Source organism: Bufo gargarizans, chromosome 4 (assembly GCF_014858855.1).
Source record: "Bufo gargarizans isolate SCDJY-AF-19 chromosome 4, ASM1485885v1, whole genome shotgun sequence".
NCBI classification, from domain to species: Eukaryota; Metazoa; Chordata; class Amphibia; order Anura; family Bufonidae; genus Bufo; species Bufo gargarizans.
The window spans coordinates 235,823,580-235,847,262 of record NC_058083.1 but is presented as its reverse complement, the minus strand read 5'-3'; the positions used below and the strand labels follow the sequence as shown (position 1 = coordinate 235,847,262).

General features: G+C 42.3%; 1 protein-coding gene across 1 annotated transcript in view; it reads left to right on the top strand.

Annotated features, from left to right (window-relative positions):
- The window catches only part of COL21A1 (collagen type XXI alpha 1 chain), a 386,987-nt gene that overhangs the window by 170,933 nt on the left and 192,371 nt on the right, over positions 1-23,683 (top strand). The window contains exons 4-5 of the mRNA XM_044289670.1: positions 16,339-16,507; positions 17,644-17,860. Of these exons, the coding sequence (XP_044145605.1) occupies positions 16,339-16,507; positions 17,644-17,860 (386 nt within the window). The remainder of the gene's footprint in view (positions 1-16,338; positions 16,508-17,643; positions 17,861-23,683) is intronic.

Genomic DNA, 23,683 nt, shown 5'->3' with positions numbered 1-23,683 from the left:
CTGCAAATTTTGAATTAATCAGACCAAGAAACAGATTTCCACTGGTCTGATGTCCACTTACTGTGTTCCCTGGCCCAAGCAAATCTTTTTCTCTTGTTTGTATTTCCCAGTAGTGGTTTCACCATGGAGGCCTGGTTCCTCTGAACAGTCCATTTGTCTGCTTGAACTCATTGAATGACTCATTTGGACTCTCATCCGAGCTTATGTCAATGCAAAATGGTTGAGAGAAAATTTTTGAGAAATCATGGTTTGTCTTTTTTCTTGGCTTAGTAGAGTTATTCTAGCTCTATTGTGGAATACTACAAACCGAAAGCTCCAGATAGGAAAATGAAAATTGTATAGCCCAGAGAGGGTAGCTCTGGATGCCTCCCATTTCATACAGAGACTTACAGAAGTGTTTCTGACAGATGAAGAGGCATTATGAAATACATGTCAGATGACACATTGTTTAGGTTCCTCCCATAGAAACACTGCATTGTTTTTTTTTTAAACAGTCAAACGTTAGTTTTAGAATCATTTTAGAGCATTAAACAAGCTATTCATTTACTGGAATAATGTATTCATTGTTGCTTGATTAAATCATGTGTATGAGGTGATGGCTTTGATCCATTGAGTGTGCTTGTTGTCAATGATCAAAGCATTTTGACAAGAAGCCAGTATAAATCAATGTATCACTGCCGTATTGTCATCAATAGACAGTAAAGTCTAGCAAAGTCCAATGTAGCATAAGCAATATACAAATAGAGCACAGGACCAACAGATAAAAGAGCAATAAAGTTGTGTATAGAAGCATCTGCCAACAACAATGTGATGTGCAGTCAGTGAATAAACACCCCCATATTAAATACATTTATATAACAATAGACTGCAATAGTTATAATTAACTGTACTACAATGCAGATTAACCCCAAATGTTAGAGCAGTCAAATAAGATTGCATATGCGTGAAAAAGGACATACTGTATTGAAAGCAAAACATGTAAGAAGATACCGACCAGGAATGTGCAACAGCCCCAACTCATGTTTCCCCCATGCATTGTCTTGGGTTCAGTAAAACCAAGTGAGATTGGTGTGGGAGAGAAAATCTCATAAAAGAGTTATTCCCATCTCAGACATAGGGTATGACCGCAATGCTTGATAGGTGCGGGTCCCACCTCTGGGACCTGCACCTATGCTTGGACTAGAGCCCACACAGTTCCAGAGAGTGCACTGAGCATGCGTGGCCGCCCTCTATTCATTCCAATGAAAGTTTGGCTACTTCCATCAGCCCCATACAAGTGTATGGAGTGGTGGCTGCACTTGAGAGGTGAACCTACCATTCATTTAAATTATACTTCTGAAAATACTATTTTGGCGCTTCCATAGGAATAAATGGAGGGTGGCTGTGCATGCGCTGTGCGTCTTATGGAACTTTACCGTCAGAGGTGGGACCCGCATCTGTCAGACATTGGATGCATATCCTATGTTTGAGATGGGAATAACCCTTTAAACATTGGAGATGCTTGTAATTGATGTATTTATTTTTGTAGTAAACAATGTATTCTGTTTGCTTTTTCTTTACGTTAATAGATTATCGAGATCATCTCTTTTTGTAAACAGTGTATGGTAACTGTGATCTGTGAAAGTATATTGCACAACCTGGCTTGTTTTGCTGGAATGTGCATGATATAATAGCAATAATATAGCTCATTTTAGACATGTTTTCTTGATGCAGTTTTGGTGCTAATATATATATGCAGATTTCATATCTACAATGCTAAAATGTGCTAAAATACTCTGCACATTTTCAAAATAATACATTATAAGAGTTTTCTAATAAGCTGCCTACCAGATATACGGTAAAAGCATGGCCCCACATTTCTTCGCTCTTGCGGCTTTTGCACATGACTACATTGCATCTCTCTACAACCAGTTAGAATTAAGCACAAGGTGTACTTCCATTATGCATTGGAGGAGCACAGAAGTATTCTCTACTGGCTTCTGTAAGAGACAGGATGTGGTTCTAAATAAATGTTTCCAGCCACATGCAGTTATTTTTTCTTACACTGAAGAATTCTCCAGTAAAGAGGTATTCCAGTAGGTAAAACGTATTCCTGTGATGACCTCACCACGTGATCATGCTGGACGCCCACAGTGACGTCATCAGCCCAGCGTGATCAGGTGGTGATGTCATCATGCTCTCTGCAGGTCTTTTGGTGGGTTTTCTTCAATCAAGACAGAGGCGGACAGCCTCGTTGTGAGCAAGTGGATGAGGTTAGTACATATTTTTTTTAACAAACGGAACAGTTTAATGCGTGTCACAGAATCTTAGGGAGATCAAAATGCAGATTTCATAGATACTTTGCTTTCAAAACCTGCCAAAAACAAAATATATCTTATAAATTGAAATTCTGTGATATTTTTACTACTATTACTACTACTATGAGCAAGATCTAATAATAATGGTCCAGGGGCTTTTGAAAAAGTAGAGTGCTAATTATATCAACTTGTATTCTACTAATGCAACAGCAGATACATAATGCAGAAGAACAAAGCAAGGGAACCATAAGGGACCCAGAAAAGAAAATGATCTAGAGCAACTTTAGCATACCTTCAGCTACTCATTATTTGATTTCTGTGTTCCTTATTAACGCTCCATAACGGTGTCTCTTTAGTTAGTGTGAAGTGTATCGTTCTTTATTGCCGGTCGCATGGCTGTTTGTGGTCAACTATATTCCCCACAAGTACCATGCCATTCCTCCAAACTCTACCAGTCCAAACTTAGCTCAGAGAAGATCAAAGCCAACTGCGAAGAGCAGGAAACGGATATCTGGGGAGGGGGTAGCCAGGGTTTAGGCACACGAGATAGTTGTGCATTTGCTCAGCTATACCTATGACACAAGCAGCTGCTTATTCATGGCTGGCAGCTTTTGCAGAGGGAACATGTCTGCCCTGGGCAGTGAAGGAAAGATCTCTGTGCAACCAGATACAAACATACAGGTCCTTCTAAAAAAGCAGAAATGACTGCTTTAATGCGGCGTGGCATGGAGGCAATCAGCCTGTGGCACTGCTGAGGTGTTATGGAGGCCCAGGATGCTTCGATAGCGGCCTTAAGCTCATCCAGAGTGTTGGGTCTTGCGTCTCTCAACTTTCTCTTCCCAATATCCCACAGATTCTCTATGGGGTTCAGGTCAGGAGAGTTGGCAGGCCAATTGAGCACAGTAATACCATGGTCAGTAAACCATTTACCAGTGGTTTTGGCACTGTGAGCAGGTGCCAGGTCGTGCTGAAAAATGAAATCTTCATCTCCATAAAGCTTTTCAGCAGATGGAAGCATGAAGTGCTCCAAAATCTCCTGATAGCTAGCTGCATTGATAAAACAAAGTGGACCAACACCAGCAGCTGACATGGCACCGCAGACCATCACTGACTGTGGGTACTTGACATTGGACTTCAGGCATTTTGGCATTTCCCTCTCCTCAGTCTTCCTCCAGACTCTGGCACCTTGATTTCCGAATGACATGCAAAATTTGCTTTCATCCGAAAAAAGTACTTTGGACCACTGAGCAACAGTCCAGTGCTGCTTCTCTGTAGCCCAGGTCAGGCGCTTCTGCCGCTGTTTCTGGTTCAAAAGTGGTTTGACCTGGGGAATGCGGCACCTGTAGCCCATTTCCTGCACACGCCTGTACACGGTGGCTCTGGATGTTTCTACTCCAGACTCAGTCCACTGCTTCCGCAGGTCCCCCAAGGTCTGGAATCGGTCCTTCTCCACAATCTTCCTCAGGGTCCGGTCACCTCTTCTCGTTGTGCAGCGTTTTCCGCCACACTTTTTCCTTCCCACAGACTTCCCACTGAGGTGGCTTGATACAACACTCTGGGAACAGCCTATTCGTTCAGAAATTTCTTTCTGTGTCTTACCCTCTTGCTTGAGGGTGTCAATGATGGCCTTCTGGACAGCAGTCAGGTCGGCAGTCTTACCCATGATTGCGGTTTTGAGTAATGAACCAGGCTGGGAGTTTTTAAAAGCCTCAGGAATCTTTTGCAGGTGTTTAGAGTTAATTAGTTGATTCAGATGATTAGGTTAATAGCTCGTTTAGAGAACCTTTTCATGATATGCTTATTTTTTTAGATAGGAATTTGGGGTTTTCATGAGCTGTATGCCAAAATCATCAATATTAAAACAATAAAAGGCTTGAACTACTTCAGTTGGTGTGTAATGAATCTAAAATATATGAAAGTCTAATGTTTATCAGTACATTACAGAAAATAATGAACTTTATCACAATATGCTAATTTTTTTAGAAGGACCTGTACAGGGAGTGCAGAATTATTAGGCAAATGAGTATTTTGACCACATCATCCTCTTTATGCATGTTGTCTTACTCCAAGCTGTATAGGCTCGAAAGCCTACTACCAATTAAGCATATTAGGTGATGTGCATCTCTGTAATGAGAAGGGGTGTGGTCTAATGACATCAACACCCTATATCAGGTGTGCATAATTATTAGGCAACTTCCTTTCCTTTGGCAAAATGGGTCAAAAGAAGGACTTGACAGGCTCAGAAAAGTCAAAAATAGTGAGATATCTTGCAGAGGGATGCAGCACTCTTAAAATTGCAAAGCTTCTGAAGCGTGATCATCGAACAATCAAGCGTTTCATTCAAAATAGTCAACAGGGTCGCAAGAAGCGTGTAGAAAAACCAAGGCGCAAAATAAGTGCCCATGAACTGAGAAAAGTCAAGCGTGCAGCTGCCAAGATGCCACTTACCACCAGTTTGGCCATATTTCAGAGCTGCAACATCACTGGAGTGCCCAAAAGCACAAGGTGTGCAATACTCAGAGACATGGCCAAGGTAAGAAAGGCTGAAAGACGGCCACCACTGAACAAGACACACAAGCTGAAACGTCAAGACTGGGCCAAGAAATATCTCAAGACTGATTTTTCTAAGGTTTTATGGACTGATGAAATGAGAGTGAGTCTTGATGGGCCAGATGGATGGGCCCGTGGCTGGATTGGTAAAGGGCAGAGAGCTCCAGTCCGACTCAGACGCCAGCAAGGTGGAGGTGGAGTACTGGTTTGGGCTGGTATAATCTAAGATGAGCTTGTGGGGCCTTTTCGGGTTGAGGATGGAGTCAAGCTCAACTCCCAGTCCTACTGCCAGTTTCTGGAAGACACCTTCTTCAAGCAGTGGTACAGGAAGAAGTCTGCATCCTTCAAGAAAAACATGATTTTCATGCAGGACAATGCTCCATCACACGCGTCCAAGTACTCCACAGCGTGGCTGGCAAAGAGGGTATAAAAGAAGAAAAACTAATGACATGGCCTCCTTGTTCACCTGATCTGAACCCCATTGAGAACCTGTGGTCCATCATCAAATGTGAGATTTACACGGAGGGAAAACAGTACACCTCTCTGAACAGTGTCTGGGAGGCTGTGGTTGCTGCTGCACGCAATGTTGATGGTGAACAGATCAAAACACTGACAGAATCCATGGATGGCAAGCTTTTGAGTGTCCTTGCAAAGAAAGGTGGCTATATTGGTCACTGATTTGTTTTTGTTTTGTTTTTGAATGTCAGAAATGTATATTTGTGAATGTTGAGATGTTATATTGGTTTCACTGCTAAAAATAAATAATTGAAATGGGTATATATTTGTTTTTTGTTAAGTTGCCTAATAATTATGCACAGTAATAGTCACCTGCACACACAGATATCCACCTAAAATAGCTAAAACTAAAAACAAACTAAAAACTACTTCCAAAAATATTCAGCTTTGATATTAATGAGTTTTTTGGGTTCATTGCTGGTTGTTGTTCAATAATAAAATTAATCCTCAAAAATACAACTTGCCTAATAATTCTGCACTTCCTGTATATGGATTATTGCTGTTTTTTTTTTTTTTTTTTTTAATCTAAAGCTAGATTCCTTCTTTTTTTTTTATTGTATTTGAGATGTTTTATTTTATCAGTGGAGAAAAAGGAGGCATGAATATATGTGGGAATCCCTTGTTAAGTAGAGGAAAATTTGAGGAAAAGATCTATCATTGTCAAAGTAATCAAAACAATCATTTCCTTGCTCCTTATACAACAGATTATGCAGGCAGCAGAAGACAAAACCTGAATTAAGCTGCCGTAACAATAAAACTCATTTTTATTTGCCTGTAAAGGGGATATTTCCATCTTGGACTACTATGGCATAGTACAGGATATGCCAGAAAAATTTGATAGGGTACAGCCACATGGTTAAGTTTAAAAATTTAAAAAAGAGGAGAAGTCATACCTTTCCTTTCTACTGTCTTTCTTTCCTTTTACGATCCAAACCTGATTCTGGCTTCCAAAACTGCATCCAGAAACCTGACAATGTGTCCATACCCATAAAGGTGGTTCCCAATTCTGGAACTTGCATCTAACTCGAGTACACTGCTGTATACAGTGTATGGAGAGGTGGCCTTGCTTGCCCTTCACCTCTATGGGAGTTCTGAGAGCAGTCACGTGCAGTTGTTTGGTGTCCATGGAACCCCCAAAAATGTTTATTAGCACATTGAAAATTAAATTAATATTAATGTCATATTTTTTTTTTAACCAAAGTTATTCTTGTATCCATATTGATATGGCATCTGCATTTCATATTGTACCATATCATGCACTAAACAAAACATTTTAAATGAGCCTTAAATAATGAAGAAATCTTCCTAGTTTCTTTCACTGTAGATTTCTAAGCTTTTTTTTAATTTATTTTTCATTAAAACGTTGCAAAAATATTACTTTTAGTGAAATATAGTAGAAATGACATGCTATCTTTTTTGGACTTGTATGTAAATGCAATTTTTCCAGGAATTTTGTTGCTATGCCATGCATTTTTCAAATTGACATGGGTGTTATAATGAATTATTACACATGCATTGCTTGTTATGTGAGACAAAAGCTTAGCCTGAAGTTCTGTGTGTGCTTTGAAGTGTTTGAATTTTTTATTCAGATTTGTGAAATAATGAAACAATGTACATTATGATAATGTGGCTCTGTAATATATTGTATCCTCCTGAGTATAAAAAATTCACGCATGTTGTAAAATATCTGTTCAGTTTTCAAATGTTTATGGCTCATTCATTCATTGTACATGGAAAATCATTGAATATTGAATGATGCATCTTGCATACAACTTATGGGATTGATAGCCATGGTACTAAGCCGGTACAAAATGTTCTGATGGATATTTAAAGCAACCTGCATCAGAAGATCAACGCCCAAAAAAAAAGAAGGAAAAGGCAAAGCATGACTAACAGTATATATAAACTTTATTATGGTTCCCAAAAAGGGGAAAATCAGATAAAATACAATGACGAACAATACAATACAATTGTGGATAAAAGACACACAGGGTGGGAAAGGATCACAAAATGGACAACATGAAAAAACAATTAATGAAAAAGGCCAAAGAGATACTAGATGATTAATAAATGCCCAATTGGAAAACGTGTATCAATGACCTTGCCAAACCATGAACAAGATATTGGAACCAGATACAGTACATAAGTTTAAAGTGCAAAGTGCATGAGATACAATGTACATGGATAATAAAATGAACAATATGGTAAATAGAAAATAACATGAATAAATACCAAAATAGTGATCCAAAAAGCCCAAACGCGTGTTTTGCGTAAGCTTTCTCAGGGGGTGTATGTGCACAAAAACATTCAATAAACCTACAGATACAAACTGTTTCATTTCCAAGGAAAGTTGCCATCTCCCACTATGGCTTGAAAACCAAAAAGCCAATTTTTATGGATCAAAACAAATTGCACTAAATTAGAAAAATATGAAAAAGAGGCAGACAAAATGCAGAAAAGATTAGAATATAAAGGCTATGATAGAAAAACATTGGTAAAACAAAAAAATAAACATACACATAAACATAGGGAAAACAACAGTAAATAGAAGGTATCTAGGAACACCAGCCTGAATCCCTGACGAAGGATAGCCATCTATCTGAAATCAGTCGGATGTTCAGCATACACAGCCACCCGTAGCTCAAACAGTGATGTCACTTCTTGCTATTGAGGAGTGCAAGCTTTTTAGATATAAGAACGGAGCTTAGCCACCAGCCGGAGCACGCTCCAAGAAAGAGATACTGATCTAATATACCCTGGACATACCAAGAGAAAGGAACGCGCTGTGGATCAAGAAACAGAAGCAAGGTAAATTATTCTTTTCATATAGTGTTTTAGAATCTGCGGCGATCTTAAGTGATGATATCAGAGGTAAAATAGGTGCGATGTATGCACAGCATTCATTAGATCATTCACATAAGTGTTTCACCCTTGCAGCAGTTTGCGGTACTGCTGTGATACCGCAGCAAAGCATAGGAATTTAATAGTGGTGGGGTACGAGTGCCAGTGTATTATAAGATACGAAGAAAAAAAACTATAACATAAATTTGGCGGTGTGTAAAAACTGAGATTGATGGGAAATCTAGCAGCAATAGAATTAAAGTAAAAGTAATGAACAAACTTTGTAAATCATTGACACTATACTAACTATACTTCTACAGTTATTTTCTCACTCTTGAGCCATTTAGAGAGAACTTGAGAAAAAGAAATCCCATACTATCCAGAAAAAAAACAAAAGCTTGTAATTGGAAGAATATGTTCGCACATTATTACCGATGACAGCTTGATGCAAGTAATCTTTTATAGTAACAGACCTATCACAATGACTAATTTAAAGCTGTAACTTATTTACAGAATATGAAAGTGTGATGTTTTAAGTATAGTAGCAGCAGTTCAGTTGTGATTCTATAACTGGAATGAAGTAATATACTGTAGCTAACTATTCTATCCCATTTAAACAAGTTTTCCAGTTTGGACCACTAATATTTTGAGCCCTGATTGATGACAGGGAATCTAAACTGTGCAGCCACAATGATACATTGCGATCAATATACTTAGAGAATTGCTGGAGGGAAGTATAATACAATGTCAACTAATAAACATCTATTTATTTTTGAAGGCCAACGGAGATCAGCCAGTCCCATAGATTGTGAATGGTGTGGCAGCATGCTTGTTCAAGCACTGCTCCATTAGATCTCCTCCTCACTGCAGTTGTGAAATGAGGAGGAATGTAGGGCTGTGGAATTGTTGCTTGGAATTTTTAGAGAGACCCAAAAGTCCTTTTAAGGACTATAGTTGTATCTGGCAGCAATATATATTTTTAGCGCAACCTGTGCTAAATAGCTTGCAGTTGTTTGGCTGCTGCAGACAGCGACATTATCTGCGCTACATCTCCTGTGTAACATGTGTTCAGCCTAAAAATATCTGTGACATTCAGTGTACTTTTTCCATAGACGGTGTCCGCTGCGGACAGTTACATTACCTGCGCTACATCTCCTGTATAAAGTTTGCGTATCTGAAATATCAGTGACATTCAGTGTAATTTTTATCGCCGCTGGTGACAGCGACATTATCTGCGCTACATCCCCTGTGTAATGTGTGCGCAGCCTAAAAATATCTGTGATATCCAGTGTACTTTTTCTGTAGACATGTCTGCTGCGGACCGTTACAAAACTTGCTCTACATCTCCTGTACAACATTTGCGTATCCGAAATATCAGTGACATTCAGTCAAATGTTTTTGCTGCTGGTGGCAGCGACATTACCTGCGCTACATCTCCTGTATAATGTTTGCCCATCCTAAATATCTGTGACATTAATTCAGTGTAATTTTTTATTAGCCGCTGGTGACAGCGACATTACCTGCGCTATACCTCCTGTATAGTGTTTGTGCATCCTAAATATCAGTGACATTCATTCAGTGTAATTTCTTATTAGGCGGTGGTGACAGCGACATTATTTGCGCTATACCTCCTGTATAACGTTTGTGCATCCTAAATATCAGTGACATTCATTCAGTGTAATCTTTTATTAGCCGCTTGTGACAACGACATTTCTTGCTCTTTACCTCCTGTATAACGTTTGTGCAACCTAAATGTCAGTGACATTCATTCAGTGTAATTTTTTATTAGCTGGTGGTGACAGCGAAATTACTTGCACTATACCTCCTGTATAACGTTTGTGCATCCTAAAATTATCGGTGACATTCAGTGAACTTTTTTCGTAGATACTGCGGACAGCGACATTATCTGTGCTACATCTCCTGTTTAACATGTGCGCATCCTAAAAATATCTGTGACATTCTGTACTTTATTTGCGCATACACTTACAAAACCTGCGCTACTGTACATGTGACATACTTGCAAGCATATATACCATTTAATATGTGCAAGGCGAGCAGTAAGGGACGGCAAAGTGGCCGTGCTGCTGATGGTGCACGCAGAGGCCGTGGCCCTGGGCGTGGTGAAACTGTGCCTGCTACCAGAGCACAAGAAACACACTTATCCACGATACCTAGCTTCCTGTCCCTGTTTGAAGGGCGGCACAGGACACCACTCTCGAAGTCAGACCAGTGCAACCAGGTGGTCGGTTGGATTGCAGAAGATAATGCTTCCAGTCGATTAAGCACCACCCTGTCTTCCACAAAGTCCAGACTCAGTATCCAAAAGTCTGGTCAACAGAATCCTCACCCTGATACTCTTTCCTCCCACGATGGATAGTCTTGGCAAACAAGTGATCCCGCACTCGGATATTCAGAGGAGCTCTTTTCATCGCCATTCTTTAAATTGGGCCTCTCATCAAGCCCGCTTGAAGAGGGACATGAGGAGTTATTGTGCCCTGATTCCCAAACTCTTGAGCATCCACAGTGACAAGAAAATGATGGTGGGGAACGGCAATTAGTGTTTCACGAGGTGGGTGATGATGATGAGACACAGTTGCCAATAAGTCAACCGCAATTAGTGTCTCAAGAGGTTGATGATGAAAATGAGACACAGTTGTCAATAACTGAGGTTGTTGTTAGGTCAACAAGTTAGGAGGATAACCAGAGTGATGAAGTGGAAGAGGAGGTGGTGGACGATAAAGTCACTGACTCAACCTGGGAAAGTTGCAAGCCGAGCGAGGACAGTAGTACAGAGAGGGAGGGATCAGCAGCACCGCAACAGGCTGGAAGAGGCGGTGGGGTGGCAAACCGGAGAAGGCAGGCCACACCAAACAGGCCCGCAACAGTTCCCCAGGGCACCCCCTTGTGAAAATCTCCCTTGCCAAGGAGTAGGTATTCCGCAGTCTGGCGTTTTTTTTTAGGAAAGTGCGGACGATAAAAGAATTGTCATTTGCAACCTGTTCATACCACAATGAGCAGGGGCATGAACACTAGAGATGGCCTTGCACTTCGCCTGGCCATCGTTTCTCTGTGAACTCTGCGTGTTCGCGATTCGCCGAACATGCAAACATATGGAGATTTTCGCACCCGCCATATTCTTTTACATTGTGAAGAACTTTGACCCATGACACATCCATCAGGTGGTACAGGACAGACAATTGAGACATTTCAGCACATGGACATACCCCCTACCTTATAAATAAACCTAATCTGGCCGCCATTTTACATTCAGTTTTTTACCAGTGTAGGGAGAGGTTGCTGTGTGAAGCAGGGACAGGCTGTTAGGTACACCAAACGCTAGCTAATAGGGCCACAAAAGTCATTTTAAGGACTGGTATAGGTGTGCTATCGATTGGTGTGATACACAGAGGGGTGCGATATACTTATAATATACTTTTATAATGAGTCAAAAACACATAGATCTATATACTGATCACCTGGAAGTCAGAGGCCTAGGGGCTATGGGCTTACTAGGGCCATTTTTATATAGGGTAAGGTTCCAGACGGGTTCACTCTTATCAGGGCGGGTGGTCTGTGGTTAGGCTATAAGGGCCAGAATAACCCCCCCTTTAGGGCAATATCAGAGACAGTTGCTTGCCTACCCTGTCCTTTAATACCACATCATCTAGCCCTTGTTATTGCCTACCACATTTATTTTCATTTTGAGGGATATCTTTTCCATTCAGATGTCCGCAAAATGGGTCGGCATCCGTTTGGCAATGGGTGGAATGGGTGCAGCCCCATTAATTTTCAATGGAGCCGGAATGTGCTGTCCGCAACTGCATTTGCGGATCCGCACTTCCACATCTGTGCTTCCATTCCTGAAAAAAAATAGAACATGTCCTATTCTTGTCCGCAATTGCAGACAAGATATGGCATTTTCTATTATAGTGCCGGTGATGTGCGGTCCGCAAATTGCGGAATGCACATTGCCGGTGTCCGTGTTTTGCGGATCCGCAAAACACTTACGGACGTGTGAATGGACCCTCATAGTAACATTATTAAAGGTTAAGTTTTATTTTGTATATTCTAATGGATTGCCTTCTGTGTACAATGTTATAATATACTTTCTATGTTAGAAAGTATATTATAATGCATTTGTATTGTGCGGCAGTTGAGTGCGGTTCTGCTGCGATACTGCGTTCGGAAACCGTCCCGGCAGATGTTCATCCATCACTAATGAACACTAGCAAACTCACAACCACGAACATGATCCGCCACATGGCATCAAAGCACCCTAATAGGTGGGCCGAACGGCTGGGTCCACAACCAGTGTCTGCGGGTTACACCACTGCCTCCTCTTCCCCTGTGTTACGTGCTGGCCAATCCCCTGTCCAAGACGCAGACCCGGATGCCTCCCGCCATGCACCTGGACCTTCGCAAGCATCATCAGCTAGCACATCCACTTCTGTGTCCCAGCGCAGTGTACAGATGCCTATACCCCAGGCCTTTGAACGAAAGCGCAAATACCCATCCACCCACCCACAGACCATAGCACTAAATGCGCACCTTTCCAAATTGCTGGCCCTGGAAATGTTGCCATTTAGGCTTGCAGACACTGAGGGCTTCCGCAGCCTGATAGCAGCGGCTGTCCCGCGGTACTTTGTCCCCAGCCACAAATATTTTTATAGCAGCCTTACACCAGAATGTGTCCCGTAACATCACCCGTGCCCTGACCAACACAGTTATTTGGAAGGTTCACTTAACGACTGACACATGGACAAGTGCTTTTGGCCATGGACGCTACATTTCCCTGACGGCACACTGGGTGAATGTTGTGGAGGCCGGAAGCGAGTCGTACCCTGGGATGGCACAGGTGCTACCGACGCCAAGGATTGCGGGCCCTACTTCCATCAGGGTTTCCGCCACCACCTACGTTAGTTGCTGCAACCCCCCCTTCTCCTTCTCCGCCTTCTCCTCTACTTCCACCTCTGAATTAGCATCTTGCAGCACCAGTCAGACATCAGTCAGTATCTGGAAGCAGTGTAGCACTGCAGTGGGGAAGCGGCAACAGGCCGTGCTTAAACTGATCTGCCTAGGTGACAAACAGCACACCGCCGCAGAGCTGTGGCAGGGGATAAGGGATCAGACTCTCGCCACTCAACCTACAACCAGGCATGGTTGTGTCTGATAATGGTTGAAACTTGGTGGCGGCTTTGGAGCTCAGCAAGCTCACACACATACCATGCCTAGCCAACGTGTTCAACCTAGTGGTTCAGCGGTTTCTCAAAACATACCCCAATTTGCCTGAGCTACTGGTGAATGTGCGCCACGTGTGTGCCCATTTCCGCAAGTCATCAACAGCTTCTTTCGGTCTGGCAACGCTGCAGCAGTACTTGCAATTGCCAGCTCACTGACTGTTGTGCGATGTGAGCACGCGCTGGAACTCCACATTCGATATGTTGGCAGCAGAGGACAGTAGTGGAATACCAGCTGCAACATGGTCATCACCTTTCCAGTCAGCTTCTGCTCTTCACAAGCAATGAGGGCATTGATGTCTGACATTTGTGAGGTTTCACACAACGTTGAGGAAGCAACACAGATAGTGAGCGGTGATAATGCTATTATCAGCGTAACCATCCCACTTCTGTGTTTACTCAAATGCTTGCTGCTCACATTTAAGGCGGACGCTGTGAACGTGGAAGAGGTGGAAATGGGGGAAGAAGGTACACAGGGTGATAGCCAGACCACCCTCAGTTCGTCTTCTTAGCGTGAATTGGATGATGAGGAGGAGGAGGAGCAGTAGATGGTTGCCTCCGCTACAGAGGGTAGTACCCATGGAAGTTTTATTCCATCTGTTTAGCGGGGATGGGTAGAAGAGGAGGAAGAGGATGAGGAGATTGAGAGTCATTTTCCTGATGAGGACAGCAAAGTCTTGTCTGTTGGGACTCTGGCACGCATTGCTGACTTTATGTTAGGCTGAATTTCTTGTGTTCCTCGCGTTGTTCACCCTTCTCGACCCCTACTACAAAGAGAACTTCTCATTTCTCATTCCCGTAGTGTAGAAGACGAGCAAAATGGTGCAATACCAGAAGGTATTCCTTGTGGAAAAATTGCTCCAAAAATTTCCAGCTGAAACACGCTGGCTACAGAGTTCGTAGTTCCTTGGCCAATCAAGGAGGGGAGACGAGAGGAACACACAGCATTTCCAACAGAAGCAGGGCAACACTCTCCAAGGCCTGGGACAGTTTTATGACACCCCGCCAGCACCTTCAACCTGATCTGCGGCCTAGTGTCACAAGGTGGGACACAACAGTACATAGCAGACCGTGTCAGCGTCCTCAGTGATCCCTCTGTGCCTTACAACTATTGGGTGTCCAAGCTGGACACATGACACGTGGCTCTACGCCTTGGGGGTTCTGGTCTGCTCCAACACCAGCGTTTTGTCAGAGCGTGTATTTAGTGCTGCTGGAGGCATAATAACTAATAAGCGCATCAGACTGTCAACTAAAAATGCTGACCGATTGACTCTTATAAAAATTAGCAAGGCCTGGATTGCCCCTGACTTTTCTACTCCACCAGAGGAAAGCGGCTGAACATAAAGGCACTCTAAATGTGTATTTTATGGTGTATTGAATAAACTGTATTCCCATGCACTGCACCTGTTCCACCAGTAAAAAAGGTATATGGTTCAATCTCCCTTTTCTCGTCCTCCTCCTCCATCATATCAACATACTTATTAGGCTGACGTCACTCCTAATGTTTTAGAGGGTCAGCTCAGCAGCAGACCCTCACCCATAATGTATTAGAGGGTCACCAGCAGGCCCTCGCCCATAATGTTTTTAAGGGGCACCAGTAGGCCGTCGCCCATAATGTTTTTGAGGGCACCAGCAGGCCCTCACCCATAATGTTCTAGAGGGTCACCAGCAGGCCCTTGCCCGACACCACCAGGAGCTGGCCCCTCTTCCTTTCATCTCCCGCCGGCTTCTCCTACAGCAGGGCGCTCTATCGCTCCAGTGCCCACCCAATCTTAACAATCAGGGGTGTAGCTAGAAATGACTGGGCCCCATAGCAAAAAAAAATATGGGCCCGCCTCCCGGATCTCCCACCCCCACATACCTATCGGACCTCCCACCCCTTCCAGAGCTCCCACCCAAACACCCCTCCAGGACCTCCCACCCCAGCATCCCCCTAAGTGTCGTCCACAGATCCCCTTCAGTGTCCTCCACAGGACCCCTCCCTTCAGTGTCCTCCACAGATCCCCCCTTCAATGTCCTCCACAGATCCCCCTTCAGTGTCCTCCACAGATCCCCCCTTCAGTGTCCTCCACAGATCCCCCCTTCAATGTCCTCCACAGATCCCCCCTTCAGTGTCCTCCACAGATCCCCCCTTCAGTGTCCTCCACAGATATCCCCCCCACCCAGAGCCGCTTCCTAGCCAAGTGTATGATGCCCTCCTTTATGTGTAATAAAGGGTGTATTGTAGCGCCGGTTCCTTGTAATTTTTTTCAGCCCATTCACTTAGTGTATAGGCTTTATGAGTGTAGGAGTCCCACTCCCTGAACAATTGTACCACAATGTGAACGAGGCCCTCCTTTATATGATATACAGGTTGTATCGGAGTGCCTCTTCCTTGTAATTTTTGTCAGCACTTGCACTTTATATACAAGTAAATTTACAGGAGAGATGTTTCCTAAGAATTTTTCCTCTAAAATTGGTTTTATATTTGGTTTTGGGCGTATTATTGTCAGTCTGTAAAAGCGACGTACTACTCGGACAACATGGTTCCCAGCAGCGACCTGGGAGTCCAAGATGCATCCAGACATCCTCCCCATGCTGTTCCCGAACCATTTCTGTGGTGTTTCCATCAATTTCTGACTTTTTCATGTGAACCAGACACCCTCCCCCTTCAGAGCAGGTGCCTGGTTTAATGCTCGGGTTCTCCTATTGACTTCCATTGTGCTCGGGTGCTCCCGAGGTGTGCTACTCGAGCACCCGAGCACTTTGGTGCTCGACCAACACTACTGACCACCCATTGTAGTGATCACTAGGGGTCCAGGCTGCGATCATCATGATTGCAAAACAGAAAACAACCCCTTTAACTATTTTTGTTCAGTAAACAGGTTACTCTAAACGTCTTTCTTTTTGCACTACAGAATCTGTTTGCCCAACAAGAATTCCAGTGACAGCTCGAGATGAGAAAGGTTTTGACCTACTTTTAGGTTTGGGGATGAATAAGAAAAATGCCAAAAAAGTTAAAGGTTCCATCCCTACAGCTAAAGCTTATGAAGTGACATCACAAACGGATCTTACAGAGTTTACAAGGTAATTTATCTGTCTATCTATCTATCTATCTATCTATCTTTCGATCTACTATCTATCTATTATAATGCTACCATATATAATAATATAAAATGTGTAAGAATGCTGCATTTGTTTCCTTAAAGGGTTTTTGGGACTGTAAAATTAGTAGCCTATCCTTGAGATAGGCCATCAATATCAGAACATTGGGGTTCAAATTCTCAGTACTCCCAAGGATTAGCTGATTATAAGGGTCGGGAGTACAATACCAGGCAAAAATAAAAGGACCTTCAAACAGCTAGATGATCGTTGGGGATACTGGATGTCACATCACTGATCTGATATTGATGGCCTACCTACCCTAAGAGTAGGTTATCATTAGTGATGATTGAATTTTTGAAAAGTTTGATTCAGTTTCTTCGCCGAATTTAACAAAAAAATTTGCTTTGTGACGAATTTCTTCATTACGAAGCACATTTCTTTGTAAGTAGTGGGTGCAATGACAGGGACCGGAGATTATACAGCTCCCCGTCATTGTGCCCCTCAGATGCCGCGTTCATACATGATCACAACATTTGATATAACTAACAGAGTGTTAAATAAAAAATAAAAAATAAATCATACTTACCGGCCAGCTGCAGCCATCTTGATTGAAGATCTGGCACAAAATCTTTCATCATACGTCACCGCACACGGGATTTCGGCTGAGATCTTCAAGCAAGATGGTGGCGGCTGGCCTGTCGCAAGTAAATGGATCAAGTAAGTATGATTTTTTTTTTACACTATTTTAGGTTAAATCCATTCGCTACCACGAAGCACGAGTAAATTCGGTTTTGCGGTGAATCAAATTTATTCTAAAATTTGGATTGATTTGCTCAACACTAGTCATCATTATCAAAAACCTACGAAACTCATGCAACTAATCAATATTGAAAGCAATTGTTTATTTCTGTTGTATTTATTTGCCTCATATTGGAGTTGGAGAATAGTGATTCAGTTTTTAGTTTGTAGAAATGTTTTTCCAGAAGGTCTACCCCCTTCTTATGTCTTCGTGTCCACTCAGAGATTTAAAATTAAAAATAAATGAATTGTCTATTTCTGTTGTATTTGTCTGCTTCATATTGGAGTTGGAGAATAGTGATTCAGTTTTTATTTTGTAGAAATGTTTTTCCAGAAGGTCTACCTCCTTCTTATGTCTTCGTGTCCACTCAGAGATTTAAAATTAAAAAGAAATGGGATTTGTGGAGAATAGTTGCACTTGATGGGACAGTACAAACTGCAGTTTCGCTGAATGGAGAAGACAAAACATTGTCCTTTACTACAACCAGTCAAACAAATGATACCCAAATTGTTAGGTTTGTCACACCTGGAGTAAAGGTAACAAATACCAACAGATTTACTTCTATAATTCTTATTATTATTTCTTTATACTTTAAAAACATATTTTTCTTGATACATACAGTATGTTATAGTTATAAAGGCTGTAGGAGATTAGAAAAATGAATCTGCATTTGTCAAGAGAGTGGGACACCTGTCTCTCTCCAAAAATTGTCCTGAATCAAATTACTAGTTCTTATTCTATAGAATCCACATTTAAAAAAAAAATTGTGTTGAATTTTAATTGTATAGAATCAATTTGCTTGGCTCTAGTTATATACCTATTTAAAGATATTATATAATACAATGCATATTTAAAGGATAACTGTTATTTCACTACCAAAAATGTAATTCCTAACATATGTGATGCTGAACGGAATATATTCAGAAAGCTTTATTTTTCTAATTTTCAGCTCTTAGCAACCCTATTTCTCTGTGCCTCTATTTCAGCATCTTACTAAGATGGCCTCTGCTGCACTTCCTGTGGTGATATTTGCCATGTCCTTGAGGGCATCCTGTATTTTCTTCACTTCCCATAACCCCTTGCTCTCCTCACATGAACTAGCAGGACCAATCAGAATTCAGATAACTTCCCCCAGAGCAGTGTGTATCCTCTCACATATAGCTAACCAGAGACAGACAAGACCAATCAGAATGCAGATAACCTCCCCTAGTACCCCAGAGTAGTGTGTATCCTCTCACATACAGCTAACCCGAGACAGACAAGACAAATCAGAATGCAGACAACCTCCCCCACTACCCCAGAGAAGTGTATATGCTCTCACATAAAGCTAACCAGAGACAAGCCCTGCAATTACATGAAATCAGTAAGCATTTGTTTTAGCCTCTTAAAAGTCACATTAAAAGTTTTTTAGGAACCATTTTGGGATATATATAATGTATTAAATAACTTTTATTATTTTACTTTTAGGGGTAAAGATAAAAAAAATGCAATTTTTACATTATTTTGTGGATTTTTTTTTACGGCGTTCACGGCATGCTAAAAATAACGTTGTTTTATTATGTGGGTCACTACACTGATGACATTCCAAGCTTTTCAGACAATACCAGAATTACATCAATATGTTCAGTATAGGGAAAGATATCACTGATAGAAATCGGGATGCAGTGAATGCAGCTGTAAGTGAAAGTAAAAGCAGGTTTTACCCGTGATTATTCCTGAATGTTAGCTTTCAAACAAGACCAGTTGCATGTTTCTAGCTGCTACCATTCAGCATCTAAAGCAGTCCTCCCCCTCCGCTTTTTGAGTCCAGACACTCAGGGCTGAGCTCCTCCTCCTAGAGCTCTGCTTTTTTTTTCTTCTTTCTCCTGTTTTTATCAGAGAGGAGACAGCTGCACATGACAACGCTGTGAGAAGAGGCCTGCTCAATGTGAAAGTAACACACATTTCTGGTTTTTTTTATCAGGTGAAACTGAAAAAAGATTAAATTATAAATCACAAAAGCATTTATAAAGCAGGGTGTCCTATACCAGTGATGGTGAACCTTTTAGAGACCGAGTGCCCAAACTGCAACCCAAAACTCACTTATTTATCGCGAAGTGCCAACATGGCCATTTACCCTGAATACTAATATAACATATATTTCATGTATTTTATCATCTATCTATAATAGTCTGCCTACATTCAGTGAGCTCTCTGTGCCATTCATAGCATGCCCTGCGCTTATGAATGGCAGAAAAAGTCTAAGGCATAGTGTTACACCTTGGACAGGGTGTGGATGCCCACAGAGAGGGCACTGAGTGTCGCCTCTGGCACCCGTGCCATAGGTTTGTCATCACTGTCCTATACCATTAGAGTATAAAAAAATTAAATGGCAGTTACACTTTAAAATGTAAGAATAGATTTCCTTTAGGCAGCTAAATTGCACCTTAATTTAAGAATGTATAAGCTGTTATATTTATGACTACATTCCCTGTTATAAAGTGTGCAGTGCAGCTATATGTGTCTCCATGATAAACAAACCCTGGGTAGTCTGACCTTGTAGACATATCCGCTTCTATCTGCCATGATCTTCTTGTAAATCTTTATCATGTATGTTGAGAAGAAAATAGAGGACCTATAGAAGGAAGTGGAATGAAAGATAAGTCTATTTTACTTTTGTTAACTAGTAATTTATCTTATCAATGTTGAAACTCACTGGGTTTTTAAGGGTTTACGTATATTAACAGCTATTGAAGCTCTATACTCCCCCTCTTCTTCTAAAGTACAGTATATGTGAATGGAATGCCCCCTGACCTCTTTCACATCACTAATGGCACCTGTCAGGGGGTGCCTGTTATCTCTATTGATTTCATATTACCTGTAGAACATCAAGCTTGTGCTATGAGAGAGCCCTCTTCAGTTAGAATTGGATATAAAGCACAATGGCATGTCGTTATATGCAGATGATGTTTTCATTTACTTTACCAGCTTTGATAGTACACCTTGCCAGCTTTTGTTCAGCAAGGTTAAAGAAAATAAATCCTAGATTCTACCCATCGACAATTCCATCTTCTCTATATTAACCGCTTCCCAATATCTGTCGTAGATGTGCTGTGTATGGCAGTTCTTTAAAGATGGCACTTGCTCAGAAGCTGAGAAGACGTTATAGCCACCCGTTGTCTGCTGTTTTACAAAGTAAACACCTAGAGGTGGAGTCCATAATCAACAATAATAACCATTATAGCCTTTTAACCCCTCAGGTACCCTGTTCAGTTGTGACCATGGCATCTGAGTGGACTTTTCCCAAGAGCACTGTGCTCCCAGAGACCTAACGGCTACCCCTCGCCAAGATCAAGGGAACCATTCAGTTGAGATGGCAGCCTCCGGCCTTTTCATGTCTCTGAGGCAGTTATAAAGTTCCTATGGAGCCCTGTCTGTGTCATTGCTTCATAAGAACACTGTGAATCTCCCATAGGCTGCAATGTTAAATAATTGTAGTCTATGGGAGAAGCGATCAGACAATCACATATTAAAGTCTCATAGGGGGACAAAAAATAAGTGTAAAAAGAAAAAAATTATATACAAAAAACTACTAAAAAACTAAAATCACTCCTCTTTCCCATATAAAAAACAAAACATCATGAGCTTGACTGTATCACAAAATGCCTGTACTGTAAAATATGAAGTTATTCCTTCTGTATAGTAAATGGAGTAATGAAAAAATGTATGATTTCCTGTTTTTTCATCACTTCACCTCCCAAACAATTAATAGAAAGTGATCAAAAAGTCATGCTGCAAAACATGTCTGGTAGAGATGAGCGAATCGAATCTCATGTAGTGGAATTCGATCCAAATTTCAGGAAATCCTGAAATTCTAACTTACCGCCTCCATTTGTGCGCGAAGGGCTGCCAGCCTCTATCTTGCTTGAAGATCTCGGCCGAAATCCTGTGCAATGCGAGATTACATAATCACACTGGCCAGCGTGATAACGTAATCTCAAGCAAGATGGTGGCAGCCGGCCCATCGAGTGCAAATGGACGTTGTAAGTTTGATGTAATGTTTTTTTATGTTAATTTCACACTGTACACAATCATGTAGAAAACGCGGCATCTGAGGGGCACAATGATGGGGGCGTCACTATCGCAGCTCCCTGTCATTGCACCCGCTACTTATAAAAAAATGCGCGTTGTGGCAAAGTAATTCGTCACAAAGCAAATTTTTATGGGAAATTCGGCAAATCAGCCGAATCAAATTTTCAAGAAATTCGCTCATCTCTAATGTCTGGTCAGGTTTCGTACACATAATTAAAGACATTTTTAACAGCTTTTTTTTTTTTTTTTACTACAATATAATGCTTAAAGAATCACCTGCCAGGATATTTTTAGATATAAAAAAGGGCTGCTAGCTGGCTCCAGCACATTTGCAAAAAAAGGGAGTACTTTAGCTTTAAATATTGATATGCAATATGAGCAGAGCCTTAATGGATGTAAATGGCTGTCTGCACTAATCCTTGTTCTGTTCCTAGCTAAAACCTCTCTCTATCAATTAATGAAATCAATCCAGCTTGTGTGTCTAAATATATGTATTTCTATGCTTTGCCTGTGTCAGGGATATCCTGCTGTATCAATGTACAAGCTCAGAAGACACATGGCTTATATTCTTGGGATCTGCCTATGGAGGGCCAGTTCTAGGTGAAATGGGGCCCTGGGGTGAAAAACAATAAGGGGCTCCCCACTCCCAAATGCACATTTCTCCAGTCCAACGGACTCCAAACAGAACCAGGGCGGGCTAGTACACTGGCACGGGTGAGATGGTCCCTGGGATGGATCCGATCTAGCTTAATCAACCAACCAGTTACTGGTAGGTTGGTTGATTAAACTAGATCGGATCCATCCCAGGCACCATCTCAACCATCCCAGTGCCAGTATACTAGCCCACCCTGGTTCTGTTTGGACAGTTGGACTGGAGAAATGTGCATTTGGGGGGTGTGAGGGGGCCAGTTACTGGTAGGTTGGTTGATTAAACTGGGTCGGATCCATCCCAGGCACCATCTCACCCGTCCCAGTGCCAGTATACTAGTCCGCCCTGGTTCTGTTTGGAGAGTTGGACTGGAGAAATGTGCATTTGGGCGGGGGGCATTTACTGGTAGTACCAGTAACTGCCCCCCCCCCCCAAAAGCACATTTCTCCAGTCCAACTGACTCCAAACACAAACAGAACCAGGGCCGCAGGGCGGGCTAGCAGTACACTGGGATGGCCCGGATGGGCGAGATGGTGCCGGACTAAGTAAGTCAGTGAGTGGGAAACACTGGGAATGGATGGATGGATCATGGATCCGATCCAGTTTAATTAACAACAAAACAATATAACCAATGAATTATGAACCTACTAGTCAGTGGAAGTTTGGAACTTGGCTGGGGCCTGGCTGCCTTCTGACTGTGGGCGGCGGGCCTTCCCTGGCACTGCTGGCAGAGTCAGACTGGGCTCTGGGCTGTGGCTGGCAGGCTGCCAAATGCCAATGGCGCTTGTTTGCTTTGCTTGCTCCTTGCCTCAATGCCTCCTTAAGTACAATCCTCCAAGTTCTCTGCTCTGGGCGGGCAGAGCCTGTGGCAACGTACATCAGCCAGACGCTAGACGTGCCTGCCTGAGCAGTGCATGCCGCTGCTCCAGTCTCGAATCTCTTAAAGAGACAAGCAGCGGCAGCGCAGCGCAGGCACAGTCAGTGGCGCCCGGCGCCCGGCGGGGGGCCCCTCCACTTGACTCCAGACTCCAGCCCAGTTAGTTTTAATTACATTACTGCGGCGCAGCGCCGGCCCATCTCTCCAGACACAGGCACACAATAGAATTATTCAATTATAGATAATATAGTAGTTGCGGCCGGGCCGGCTGGGAACCCCTAAGGAGTCGGGGGCCCGGGGGCAATTGCCCCCCTTGCCTCTATGGTAGCGCCGACCCTGTGCCTATGACACATGTCTATATCGTCCCTCCTGATACACTGAGGCTGACTGCAAAGCATTATGGGCAATCCTACCAGCCAGGACCCCACCCAGTGGTCATGTGATCCTATCTTTTTCCCTACCTTGCTGTGCTTATTATTGCTTATGTAAAATGGTGGATGCCACTTTGCATTTTGAGCAAGTTGCACTAATCAAATATCAAAAACTTTCACTTCTCTTGGAAGCTGAATTTTTTGAAAATTTGTTTAAAATGTATTTACTCACCTCTAGATATGACATAATTAGGCAAAATGTGAGATTACTTAGATAAGCAGGATTGCTCTATTTAAGATGACAATTCTGCCTGAGATTCTATATTTACGTAGAACCTTACCTATTGCAGTGACTAATATCTTTTTTTTCAAATTGGCACGTACATTGATT